This window comes from Gadus morhua, chromosome 14, assembly GCF_902167405.1.
Source record: "Gadus morhua chromosome 14, gadMor3.0, whole genome shotgun sequence".
NCBI classification, from domain to species: Eukaryota; Metazoa; Chordata; class Actinopteri; order Gadiformes; family Gadidae; genus Gadus; species Gadus morhua.
The window spans coordinates 21,694,519-21,708,140 of NC_044061.1; the positions used below are offsets into that span (position 1 = coordinate 21,694,519).

At 45.5% G+C, this 13,622-nt stretch overlaps 1 protein-coding gene across 1 annotated transcript in view; it reads left to right on the forward strand.

The window, feature by feature from the left end:
- ntrk3b (neurotrophic tyrosine kinase, receptor, type 3b) overlaps nt 1-13,331 on the forward strand; it is a 15,679-nt gene extending 2,348 nt beyond the window's left edge. The window contains exons 2-16 of the mRNA XM_030377994.1: nt 3,317-3,391; nt 3,590-3,661; nt 3,840-3,908; nt 4,487-4,641; nt 4,915-5,057; nt 5,980-6,121; nt 7,092-7,397; nt 8,145-8,191; nt 8,293-8,395; nt 9,160-9,351; nt 9,634-9,764; nt 10,201-10,373; nt 11,026-11,269; nt 11,620-11,778; nt 12,064-13,331. Of these exons, the coding sequence (XP_030233854.1) occupies nt 3,317-3,391; nt 3,590-3,661; nt 3,840-3,908; nt 4,487-4,641; nt 4,915-5,057; nt 5,980-6,121; nt 7,092-7,397; nt 8,145-8,191; nt 8,293-8,395; nt 9,160-9,351; nt 9,634-9,764; nt 10,201-10,373; nt 11,026-11,269; nt 11,620-11,778; nt 12,064-12,249 (2,197 nt within the window). The 3' untranslated portion in view covers nt 12,250-13,331. The remainder of the gene's footprint in view (nt 1-3,316; nt 3,392-3,589; nt 3,662-3,839; nt 3,909-4,486; nt 4,642-4,914; nt 5,058-5,979; nt 6,122-7,091; nt 7,398-8,144; nt 8,192-8,292; nt 8,396-9,159; nt 9,352-9,633; nt 9,765-10,200; nt 10,374-11,025; nt 11,270-11,619; nt 11,779-12,063) is intronic.
- Nucleotides 13,332-13,622: the final 291 nt, after the last annotated feature.

Consider the following 13,622-nt stretch of genomic DNA (forward strand, 5'->3'; position numbering starts at 1 on the left):
TGAATTTGGTTGTATAAACAGGATGTTGGTTGTCCTGTCAGGGCTGTCAACAGGATGTTGGTTTTCTGTTAATAGGTTGTTTGGGTGTGTAAACAAGATGTTGGTTTTGTTAACCAGATGTTGGTTGTTCATTCAGTCCTGTCAACAGGATGTTGGTTGTAAAACAGGATGTTGGTTTCTGTAAACAGCATGTTGGTTGTTGATGAGTCCAATTGTTTTGAAAGTAAAATACAGGAAATGGCAAAAAAACAAGAAGAAGGATTCAACTCAATTTAACAATTTAAAGCCAATAATTGTATTGCTGGTCCAAATCAGGCTCACAGTAACTAATACAAATGCCTCAAATTAACTATACCCTACAAAACGGCACCACAGAGAAGTAGGTCACTGCAACAATCTGAGATTCATGAGGGAGAGAGAGAGAGAGAGAGAGTGTGAGGGAGAGAGCGGGAGTGGGCACAAGATAGAGAGATGAAATAAGAGATAGCAAAAAAGAGAGAGGAACAGAGAGCTAGTGGGAGAGAGATAGAGAGGGCCGGAGAGAGAGACAGATAGAGAGATAGAAAGAGAGAAGGAGAGATTTGAAGGAAACAGAAATCCCCCCGTCTGACTCACCCCAAACCCCCGCATCTGCAGCCCTCGCTCCTTCAGACACGCATACTAATGAAGCGCACACACACACACACACACACACACACACACACACACACACACACACACACGCACGCACACACACACGCACACACGCACACACGCACACACACACACACACACACACACACACACACACACACACACACACACACAACACACACACACACACACACACACACACACACAAACACAGTATTTTTCATAAAGACCTTTCAACACTGATCCATGTACACACAAGATGAAAACACTGTTGGGTTTTAGAGGAATTCAACACGTGTCTTCACAGGAAGTCAATATGGATTTGACAGGAAGTCAATATGGATTATACAGGAAGTCAACATGAAACTACACACCTACCTTGTTAGTATTTTAGGTTTTTGTGTGTGATCAGTGGTTCATTAAATACCTTATTGCCCTACTACATTCTAAACTAAATCTAAATTGACGTCTTTGCAGAGTCACAATGCCAGTTTGCAGAACATTTAGGCTTCATTTAGGTTGCAGCAAGGGAAGGGTCATCATCTGAACTAGTCCAACTTTCCCCAATAGATCGCTGCCTGTTATTGGTCAACAACAACACGTGAATGACTGTGATTGTATGTGTTGTCTTCTGGTTTTACTCCTCTTAAGAGCAAGTGTTTGGCGTCCTTGGTGTTTTAGTAATATCGTTAGGGTTGATGTTTTAGTAGTGGGGTAAGGCTAAATGCACACTTTCGTCAACCTCATGTTCACAAAGGTCTGAGGTCAGAGCTGCCTCCACTTATAATTCCACATACAGTTAAAAGGGACAAAAGGGGCCAGTGTAGCGTTTCAAACCAAAAATGTAAATGAATTGACGTGTTAATACTGAAATGGTATCCCGAGACATATAATGAAAAAGCAATATAGCCATGTTGCAAGTCATGGTCATCGGTTGTAAGAAGGAGCATGGATGGTCTTTGAGTAGCGATGCGGAAATTTGTTTTGGTGTGTGTGTGATTTTTTTGGGGGATTTTTAGGGTTAGGGTTAGGGTTTAGTAGGTTCGATTTAGTAGGGTTAGAGGATTAATAGTAGGGTAAGAATTAGGATTGGTGTGTTGTTGTAATGCAACTAGCAGTTAATTGTCAAAGTCAAAGTCAAATTTATTTGTATAGCACAGTATCAGTAACAAAACAAGATTAATTGAAAGCAATAGAAAAATAAATGGGTTTTTAATTTGTTTTTTATAAGAAGTTACAGTAGGAGCAGATTAAATTTATGTTAGTTGGTTCCAACAGTGGACAGCATAATGGCTAAATGCCATTTCACCCTGCTTAGACCTGACCCTAGGCACAACCAGCTGACCAGTGTCAGTAGATCTAAGCGCCCTGTTAGGTTTGGAATAGACCAGCATATCTGAGATGCATTTTTGCCCCAGGCCGTTGAGTGTCTTAAAGATGATAAGGAGGGCTTAAAACTCAAAGACCTGAGGATTGGTGTGATGTGGTCTCCCTTTTTGGGATTTTGTTTGAATTCTGGCAGCAGCATTTTGAATTAATTGCAGCCGCCTGATTGTCTTTTTGAGGAGGCCAGTGAAGAGGGCTTTGCAATAGTCAAGCCTGGATGATACAAATGCATGCATGAGCTTCTCTAAGTCCTGCTTGGATACAAAATCTCTGATCCTTACTATATTTCATAGGTGCCAGAATGCTGTTTTAGTTGTGGCTTTCGTTAATCACAAAAACAAAATTCCCCATCAAAGATAACATCAAGGTTTTTCTTTGCATTTTTATTTTTTTTACATTTCTTACATTTTTTACAAGATTTTTAGACTCCAATTGGGCACTGAGCCTTAGTCTCCCTTCTTTATTCCCTAATAAAACTATCTGAGTTTTATCTTTATTTAATTGTAAGAAACTATTTAGTATATCCTGCTATTCACTTTTTCAATATACAGGCATAAATAGTCAATAGGACCAAAGTCATAGGTGATAATGCAAGGTCAATCTGGGTGTCATCTGCATAGCTGTGGTATGTAATGTTATACTCCTGAAATATTTAGCCTAGGGGCAGCATGTACATAGAGGTTTAATATCAGAGGCCTAATAATGGACCCCTGAGGAATTCCATATGGCATGGTGGTTTTCTCTGATGCATAGGTTGAAGTAGACACAAAATAATTTAGGTCTTCTAGGTAGGATTTGAACCATTTAAGGACATTTCTTGACAGTCCGACACAGATTTCTAGTCTGTTGAGCAGTATTTTATGATCAACTGTGTCAAAGGCTGCACTAAGATCTAGTAGTACCAGGACAGTTATTTTGCCTGAATTGTAATGGAATTAGCAGTTTAACTGCTTCGGGGTAGGGCTAGGGGTAAGGGTCAGGGGTAGGGTTAGGAGAAGAGTTATGGCTAGGTTTAGGGCTAGGAGAAGATCTTCATCCATTTGCTCTCCAGGATTATCATTTCATTTCTACATGTTCTCAAGCTGTAGTGTTGTTGTTCTGCAGTTATTCTCCAGATGCGTTTTTATTCACTATCAGGTTCTGTTGTTTCCGATGTGTGTGTATTTACATGTGTCCGATGTATGTGTGTGTGTGTGTGTGTGTGTGTGTGTGTGTGTGTGTGTGTGTGTGTGTGTGTGTGTGTGTGTGTGTGTGTGTGTGTGTGTGTGTGTGTGTGTGTGTTTCTGTGCCTGTATAGACACATAGAGAACTGGAGCGGACTGCAGACTCTCAGAGATGTGGACATGGAACTCTACATCGGCCTGCAGCGACTGTGAGGCTACCTGACTTTCTGTCTGACTTTCTGCCTGTCTGTTTTTCTGTTTACCTGTCAGCCTACATATCTGTCTGTCTGTCTGTCTGTCTGCCTTTCTCTCTGTCTACCTGTGTGTATGTGTTTGTGTGTGTGTGAGCGTGCGCATGTGTGTGTGTAATATGTGTGTGTGTGTGTGTGTGTGTGTGTTTTTTACAGGACCATAACTAGCTGTAGGTTGAGGTCTATCCATGCGCGTGCCTTCCACCAGAACATTGAACTGTACTACATGTGAGTTCACACACACACACACACACACACACACACACACACACACACACACACACACACACACACACACACACACACATGAGTGTGTGTGTGTGTGTTAAATTAAAAGCAATGAAATGTATAAATAATATTGAACTACCTCAGACATCTGTTGTTTCATATTTTCTCTTCTGAACAGAAACCTGTCGAAGAATCCCCTGACCACACTGTCCTGGCAGCTCTTCAAACACCTCCAACTCTCTGAGCTGTAAGTTAGCATCCTGGCTAACGCTAGCTACAGGCTAACGCTAAAACTACTCTGGTATTGGTTTTAAGACGCATGCATACCAAAGGCGAAGCGCATATTCTACCTGCGTTACTCTTTACGAATCACAAACTTTTCTCGCGCAGGTGATTCGGTATTAAGCTAAATTTAGGCCAAAGTTCAAATATTAAACTCAAGAATATAATATGTTATATTATACTATATTAAATTATATTGATATTATAGAGATCCGGAAGTCAACAATCACTTTCTCCTCCATGTTGCCGTTCAATCTGGACTTCAGGGAATGAATGCTGTGGGGAATAGGCTAACAACCAACCTCTCTAACTCTCTGAGCTGGTGGTCTCCTCAGCAGCCCACTAGTTGCATGCTACAGGCTAACAAGCCCACCAGCTGCAGGCTACAGGCTAACAAGTGCCCTAGCTGCAGGCTACACATTTACAATCACACTGGCTGCCTGCTACAGGCTAACAAGCACACTAGGTGCTGGAGTTGGAGCTTGCGTGTATATGTGTGGGGAAGCTCATGCTGTTAATGTCTCTTTATGTTGTTGTTGCTAGGCGACTAGAGGGTGTAGAGTTTGTGTGTGGCTGTGGTCTCCGCTGGCTGCAGCTGTGGCAGCAGAGGGGAGAAGCTTCTCTCCACACTCAGACGCTGGTCTGCAGGAACCGAGACGACGTCATCCCCCTGCACAACATGTACATCACTAGCTGTGGTGAGCACAACACTATCCCCATGCACAACATGTTCACCACTAGCTTTGGGGAACACAACATGTACCTCATTATCTATGGTGAGCACAGCATTCTACCTCACTATCTGTTGTAAACTGCTTACTGTGTGTGTGTGTGTGTGTGTGTGTGTGTGTGTGTGTGTGTGTGTGTGTGTGTGTGTGTGTGTGTGTGTGTGTGTGTGTGTGCGTGTGTATGTGTGTGTGTGTGTGTGTGTGTGTGTGTGTGTGTGTGTGTGTGTGTGTGTCTGTTTGCAGACCTTCCTGAGGTCAGTGTGAGTGCGTCCAGTGTGTTTGTGACAGAGGGGGACGATGTGACACTGAGCTGCAACGGGACGGCCTCCCCGCTACCCGAGGTGGACTGGACCATAGGGGGTCTACACACCATCAACACACACCAGGTACACACACACACACACACACACACACACACACACACACACACACACACACACACACACACAAATACACACACACACACACACACACACACACACACACACGCACACACACACACACGCACACACACACACACACACACACACACACACACACACACACACACACACACACACACACACCACACACACACACACACACACACACACACACACACACACACACACACACACACACACAAACAAACACATTACACACACACACAGTCTCTCTCTGACTCTGTGTGTCTCTATTGCATCTTGCACACATAGTTCTGGGTAAATAACTATTTTCAGGCACCGCTAGTTATTTTTGTTGTTCACACATGCAGCTACGTTCTGGAGCATTCCCGTCTGTGCCCTTACACATATGGCATAGCAATGCAGGAATAGATGGGGACAGTCTGTCCAAGGGACAGTCCAGCAGATGGCAGTAATGAAACACTTATGGAGGCCCAATTTCACACTCTTCTTTTGGAATCTGTCCATTTTCCAGCCATTGATAGAAGGACGCTTGTTGGCAAACAAAATAAGCTGTATTGATATTGAAATCGAATCACCCCGAAAAGCATTGAGATAAACATCTGCAGATTGAAGTCCTTAATCAGCAGAGAATCGGGATTGCTCCGCTTGCTCAATGCGATAGCATCATACGTCACACGGACATTACCCTTTACGTGCTCCTCAAGCAATGTCACCGGTAATGATCTGGGAATGTTACTAGATCTTGAGCAAGTAGGGCAAGTAGCGGCTGCAGATTTCCAGGAATATCGATACCTGTTCCCATTCACAAATGACCCCATGCAGGAAATATTCGGAACATTGAAGGGACGTAATGCATGTGTGAAAGGGGCTTATCTCCCTTGCTCCCTTCTCTCTCTTCCAGTCTATTGTCTACAGTCCTAGTCTCCACTCCATCAGTATGCGTCTTTTCAACACCAGTCCGGATGATAACGGCTTCCAGCTGATCTGCATCGCTGAGAACCTGGTGGGCAGCAGCAACGCCTCCGTGCAGCTGAACGTCATGTGTAAGACCCTCAGCTCCTCTTCCTGCTCCTCCTGCTTCTGCTTCTGCTCCTCCACCTGCTCCTTCTCCTTCTCCAAGAGGGCTAGAAAGTTAGGGTTAGGGTTAGAGGGTTGGAGGGTTAGAAGGTTAGAGTGTGAGAACATCGTCTGTGTTTGAGTACATGCTTCTTCTTCCAGTTGATCAGTAATTAAAACACAGAGCAGTAGTTGGAGTTGTTTCATTAGGCTTTAACATGCACTTGTTGAATTCCCCTCGGCACTTGCCCTCGTGGGAATTCCCGCCTCCATCATAAGTGTTGTTCCATTTGTCTGGAATGACATGAATGAATGATGGTCACTACAGAGGTGTATATCACCGACAATGCATTGCAGCAATGCATTTGCTGAATGAAATACAGTACATCCATAGTTTGGTAAAGCTACCGAAAGAGTGGAAGAATTTGAACTCAGTCATTTCAGTATTTATTTAGATCAATATTTATTGCAGTGCCAACATGTCGTCTGTTTGTAGAAAATAAAATTAAGTGAAACTAAACAAATATATTTATATTCAACTAATTTGTAATAAAGTAAATCTTGAATAGCTCTATGTATGAGTCTGCAGGTATTCTAAGGAATTGCAAAAAGCAGTATAGTAAAACTGGTGACTGAGCCATGATAGTTTGGTCTGAAAGTGAAGTGCGTTCTATTTCCATCCTCGCTCCCCCACCGCCCACTTTCCCTCTGCTCTCCCAGTGGCCATCATGCGACGTATTCTGTTTCATAATACCAAGGGATGATGGGAGAGAATGAGGGGAAGTAAAACCACTAATGAAAAACAGCCCTCCTGCCTTCCTACCTAACTACCTCTGATTTCCTGTTAATCGGTGACTCCCCCTCTGACTTCCTATCCGTGGCTTCATGCCTATCTACCTGTGTCTTCCCCGCCTGTCATTGACTTCCCGTCTTCTCCGTGACTTCCTGTGTGTCCAGTCTCTCCGGTGATCCTAAAGCTGTCAGCGCCCCAGCGTCGCCATGACACCTGTCTGGAGTTCTGGGTCCGCGGCCACCCTCCGCCCCGGCTGCGCTGGCTCCGGGGGACCCGCGACCTGATCCAGTCCGATGTGATCCGCCTGGAGCTGGACTCCTACCAAGACTCCCTGGAGGGCTGCCTGCTCTTCAGGAACCCCACCCACCTGGACAACGGGAACTACACCCTAGAGGCCACCAACACCCTGGGCACGGCCACCAAGACCCTCTACGCCCATTTCCTGCATCCGCCCGACCTCGACGAGGAGGGTGAGGTCCCCACGAAGAACCTCTACTCCTAACCCCTGAACCCTCCCAAGTCAACGCTACAAAACAACCCCCACCTCGAACCACTTAACCACCCAGAAAACCCCCAACTGCTTTAACACTAACAACGCTACTAAGCACTTTAAACACCATAACCACCGCAAACACCTTTTAAAACCACCAAACATTACTAAACACCCCTAACACTGCTGAACACCACCAAACACTACTTAACACTAAGTACCACCAAGAGACGCTACTTAACGCTAATGCACTCCACAGTGTTGCTCCGCAGAGAGCTGCTGTGGCTCAGAGAATGCCGCTGTGTAATGGAAGTTATAAACTGTTATTTATGCTGTTCCTTCCTTGTTTTTTGATTAATACTTGGACTGAAAACAAGCTTTCTTGGCGGTGTGCGTAGACTGCAACCTTGCTTGCTCACTCTTGGCCATCCTCAATGCATCACGGCACTGCACTGATCTGCCAGAGGGTCTAGGAGCTGAGGTGAGCGGCCAGTCTACCGGATGGGAGGTGGACGAGCAGGCAGCGGTCTAAGAGGATCTTCTGTTTATCTGATGTTGTTGTGATGGTTCTCAATATGATCGCTGCTATACCACACAATTCCTCTTGGAGGACATTCAAGGTTTCCTAATCTCATCCTACAAAATTACCACTAAACCCCACAAAAACATCAAACCCTAAAACCTGTGTGGAGCTTCATTTAGTATATATTTTCTATCTTTATTTCAGATCTCTCCTATCCTGATCCTGAAACACCAGAGGAAGAAACCTTCGGGGTAAGATAACATATAAATATGTATGATATGATCTATATATTAATACATGATGTATATATAATGGATCTGTGGTAAAGTATCATTAATGTTCTTGTTTTCAGGTGACGGTGGCTGTGTGTCTGGCAGGATCCGCTGGTATTTTCTTCCTCATTCTCTTCCTCCTCATCAACAAATATGGCCGCCGCTCCAAGTTGGGTATGAAAGGTAAGAAATGGACTGGTTATATCAGCTCCTCAAGCTACTTCCAAGAACAAACGGTGGCGTAAAGTACTGATCAGACAGACACAAAGACCAAGCAAATATCTGGAAAGTCAAACACCTTTGTTTCAGATTGACTTGCAGATCTGACTTGTGTGAGGCTTTTTCCTGGAAAGACCTTGAAAAGGTTTTTCTAGGAATATTTTTCACTGTGGCGGCAAGCTACACACAAGGGCTAACCCTAGGTCCAACCCCAACCCTGTGATGAAGTTAACTTGGCCTTACCATTCTGGGGTTGTATATCTGATGGTGTATATCTGTTGGTGTATACCTGGAGTATAGCTGGTGGTGTATATCTGATGGTGTATATCTGTTGGTGTATATCTGGTGAATATCTGGTGTATATCTGGTGAATATCTGGTGTATATCTGATGGTGTATATCTGGTGAATATCTGGTGTATATCTGGTGGTGTATATCTGGTGGTGTATATCTGATGGTGTATATCTGGTGTATATCTGGTGGTGTATATCTGATGGTGTATATCTGGTGGTGTATATCTGATGGTGTATATCTGGTGTATATCTGGTGGTGTATATCTGATGGTGTATATCTGGTGGTGTATATCTGGTGTATATCTGGTGGTGTATATCTGGTGTATATCTGGTGGTGTATATCTGGTGTATATCTGGTGGTGTATATCTGATGGTGTATATCTGGTGTATATCTGGTGTATATCTGGTGGTGTATATCTGGTGATCTCCTCCCCAGGACCCGTTGCTGTCATCCATGGTGAAGAAGACTCAGCTACTCCTCTTCATCACCTAAACCATGGGCTCCTTTCTCCGTGCGCCCTGGAGGCGGGGCCTGATGCTGTCGCCATGGCGATGACTCACATCCCTGCCGAGCAGTCTCAGCAGCTTCAGACATACTACAGACCCAGCAGCTCCAGCCCCGCCTCCTGTCAGTCTCTCTCTCTCTCTCTCTCTCTCTCTCACACGCACACACAGGCACAAACACGTGCACACACGCACACGCACAAACACACTGGCACATGTATGGCTGGCCAAAAGGGTCACAAGTGCTCCTCATTGTAGATGTGTATTGATGCGTGTGTGCTTCTGTGTGTGTGTGTGTGTGTGTGTGTGTGTGTGTGTGTGTGTGTGTGTGTGTGTGTGTGTGTGTGTGTGTGTGTGTGTGTGTGTGTGTTTGTGTGTGTGTGTATGCATGTGTGTGTGTGTACAGTCGTGCCGCACATCCAGAGGAGGGACATCATCCTGAAGAGGGAGTTGGGGGAGGGGGCCTTCGGCAAGGTCTTCCTTGCTGAGTGCTATGACCTCCACCCTACCACCCCCAAGACCCTGGCTGCAGTCAAGGTACACACACACACACACACACACACACACACACACACACACACACACACACACACACACACACACACACACACACACACACACACACACACACACACACTCACATTGTGTCCATACATATAGAAATATACATGTGTATAAGTATCTGGGGCGGCCTTGGCTCCGGATGTAGCACGGGTTGCTGGTAACCGCAAGGTTGCTGGTTCGAGCGAGTGTTGAGGTGTCCCTGAGCAAGACACCTCACCCTAACTGCTCTCGACGAGGTGGCTGTCGCCTTGCATGGATGACACCGCCGTCGGTGTGTGAATGTGTGAATGAATGGGTGAATGTCAGGCAATATTGTAAAGCGCTTTGGATAAGAGCGCTATTGAAATGCAGTCCATTTACCATTTGTTTATGCATATATGTTTATCTATATTTGCGTTGTGACCCATAGACCATCAGAGAGCCCAGTCTGTCTGCGAGGAAGGACTTCCAGCGCGAGGCGGAGCTGCTGACCAACCTGCAGCACGAGCACATCGTCCATTTCTACGGCGTGTGTGTTGACGGGGACCCGCTCATCATGGTGTTTGAGTACATGAAGCACGGGGACCTCAACAAGTTCCTCAGGTACCCGCACCGCTAGGCTGCTCAGGCTACTCCACTAGGCAAGGTTTCACCGCTAGAATGTACCGCTAGGCTACATCACTGGGCTAGGCTACACCACTGTGCTATACCGCTAGGCTACACTACTGTGCTAAGCTACACCACTTTGCTAGGCTACACCACTGTGCCATACCGCTAGGCTACACCACTGTGCTAGGCTACACCACTGTGCTGGGCTACTCCACTGTGCTGTGCCGCTAAACTGCACCACTGTGCTAGGCTACCCCACTGTGCTGTGCCGCTAGGCTACACCACTGTGCTAGGCTACACCACTGTGCCATACCGCTAGGCTACACCAATGTGCCATACCGCTAGGCTACACCACTGCGCTAGGCTACACCACTGTGCTAGGCTACACCACTGTGCTATACCGCTAGGCTACACCACTGCGCTAGGCTACACCACTGTGCTAGGCTACACCACTGTGCTAGACCACTAGGCTACACCAATATAATGTGACACTAGGCTACACTGTTACGCTAGGCTACACTGCAAGAATAAAACCCTAAAATACACCACTATATGCTAGAGTAAGTGTGTAAGTGTGTGTGTTTTGTGTGCAGTAGAGGGTGTTTGTGTGTGCAGTGTGTGCAGTAAGTGTGTTTTTGTTTCGCAGGGCTCACAGTCCTGATTCTATTGTCCTGGTGAACGGGGAGCACGCGCAGACTAGTGGACACCTGGCTATGTCCCAGATGCTCCTCATGGCCTCCCAGGTGGCCTCTGGGATGGTGTACCTGGCCTCCCAGCACTTCGTCCACCGAGACCTGGCCACGCGCAACTGTCTGGTGGGCGACGGCCTGGTGGTGAAGATCGGGGACTTCGGCATGTCCCGGGACATCTACAGCGCCGACTACTACAGGGTAAGGCCCGAGTTGGCACCACTTATAGTACATGGGCCATGGCCATCCTGAGCACAAATGCTACACAGTGAGGATAGCATTAGCATTAGCAGTAGCACAAATAGCATTACAGGTTAAGGTTAGCGTTCACAGGACTACTACATGGTAAGGCTAGTGTTAGCGTTAGCACCATCTACTACACGGTAAATCTACTGTGAGGGATAAAACTATGTCCATCAATGTTGTATGTTAACATTCAATTCATCTCGAAACCTTCACGCGTTAATTTTATTTTAACTCAAATGAACTAAATTCCTCATTTAGTAGTCGCGTTAAATCCACTCAACCGCTCTCCTCTCGTCCTCTTCTAGGTGGGAGGTCACACCATGCTTCCTATCCGATGGATGCCCCCAGAGAGTGTGCTCTACAGGAGGTTCACCGTGGAGACGGATGTTTGGAGCTTTGGGGTGATCATATGGGAGATCTTCACCTACGGGAAGCAGCCCTGGTTTCAGCTGTCTAACACTGAGGTACGTCACAAGCCTTATTTATATATAAACAGTATATATAGTCTCTCTTTCTCTGTCTTTCTCTCTTGCTCTCTGCCATAAGGTTAAGTTTAAAATAACTCATACCCAGATGAAAGAGACAGAGGATCCCATTTGACAGCATTTAGCTCTATTCAGCCCCATGTATTCTACACTGTCTCTGCCAATGTCTTTCTCCTGTCACATTACAGTACTGGCGTAGCTGTCTCTCTCTCTAGAATAGAATATCTCTCGTTAGGGTGCGTATGTCTCTCTTTCTCGTTCCAGGTAATGGAGTACTTAGTGCAGGGGGCGGTTCTCGACAGGCCGAGGGCGTGTCCTAAGGAGGTGTATGACATCATGCTGGGATGCTGGCAGACCGACCCTCAACTCAGACTCACCATCCAGGAGCTTCACAGGCTGCTGCTGCTCCTGGGGAAGACCTCCCCCAACTACCTGGACATCCTGGGCTAGAGCCAACCCCGGCCTGGTCCTGGTCTTGGTCCTGGTTGTCCTGGTCTGGTCTGGTCTAATCCTCGTCCTGGCATGGTCTGGTTCTTGTCTGGTCTGGTATGGTCTGGTCTGGATTGGTCCTGGCCTGGTCTTTCCTGGTCTGGTATGGTCCTAGTCCTGGTCTGAACTTGTCTGGTGTCACTCAGACCTGACACTGATGGAACTTAAGTGCCTGTAAGACATTTGGATACCTCAGGATTATGAAGAATCGTAAAAACACGTTTTCTGGATTCTAATAGAAGAAACAAGTGGAAGTGTATTATTTTCTTAGAACTGGTCTCGAAGGGTAAGACAGTGTAATGCATTTGATTAAGAAAAAAAATGTTGCCCTCTTTTTTGGAATGAACGAGATAATTATCTCCGATTTTTGAGAAAATATTTCATGAAATAGAAAAATCTGCCTTGTTTCACTGAATTAATGAAATATCTCAGATTTTCAAAGGAAACTCTTATTCACTTGAAAATATGATTTTTGGAAGCAACAAGTCCGGTCTGTTAAATTGAATCCAGTTGTATTTGGGTTTGTATTGGGAGATATCATGTCTTTAAGTCATAAAGATGGTACTGTTATGAGTTTGTCGGATTTGCGCCGGCACCTCAGGACTTTGCCGGTGTTCAGACCCAAAGCCCTTGCTGACATAATTTGGCACGTAACATGTAACTCCTTATATGTTAATATCAAGATGCCTTTTTTGAGGCAAGATAATTATCTTGTTCATTCAGAAAAACAGGGCAATTTTTTTATCAAGTGAATGCATTATGCTTCACTATGTAGAAATATGTACTAATAAATATATTTTATATAGAAATATACATGTATTTATTAGTTTTGTGTCATCAAGTGCCATCAAGGATATCTGATTGGCTGTGCTGTACTGGTCGATTCCTGTAGTTGTTTTCCTTGTCATCATTGTGTTCACTGTCACTTTTTTGTGGTTCTCCCCTGTAGGTCACATAACCACAGAAATGCAACTTTGTGTGTGTGTGTGTGTGTGTGTGTGTGTGTGTGTGTGTGTGTGTGTGTGTGTGTGTGTGTGTGTGTGTGTGTGCGTCTGTGTGTGTGTGTGTGTGTGTGTGTGTGTTTGTGTGTGTGTGTGTGTGTGTCTGTGTGTGTGTGTGTGTGTGTGTGTGCGTGTGTGTGCGTGTGTGTGTGTGTGTGTGTGTGATTGTGTTATTTCATACATTTTCAGTTGAATTTAATCCAGTTCTACCAGCAGCTGTATGTCCAGAGGAGGAAGCAAAGGAGGAGGAGTAGGAGGAGGAGTAGGAGGAGGAGTGAGAGGAGGAGTGAGAGGAGGATTAGGAGGAGGAGTAGGAGGAGGAGTAGGAGGAGG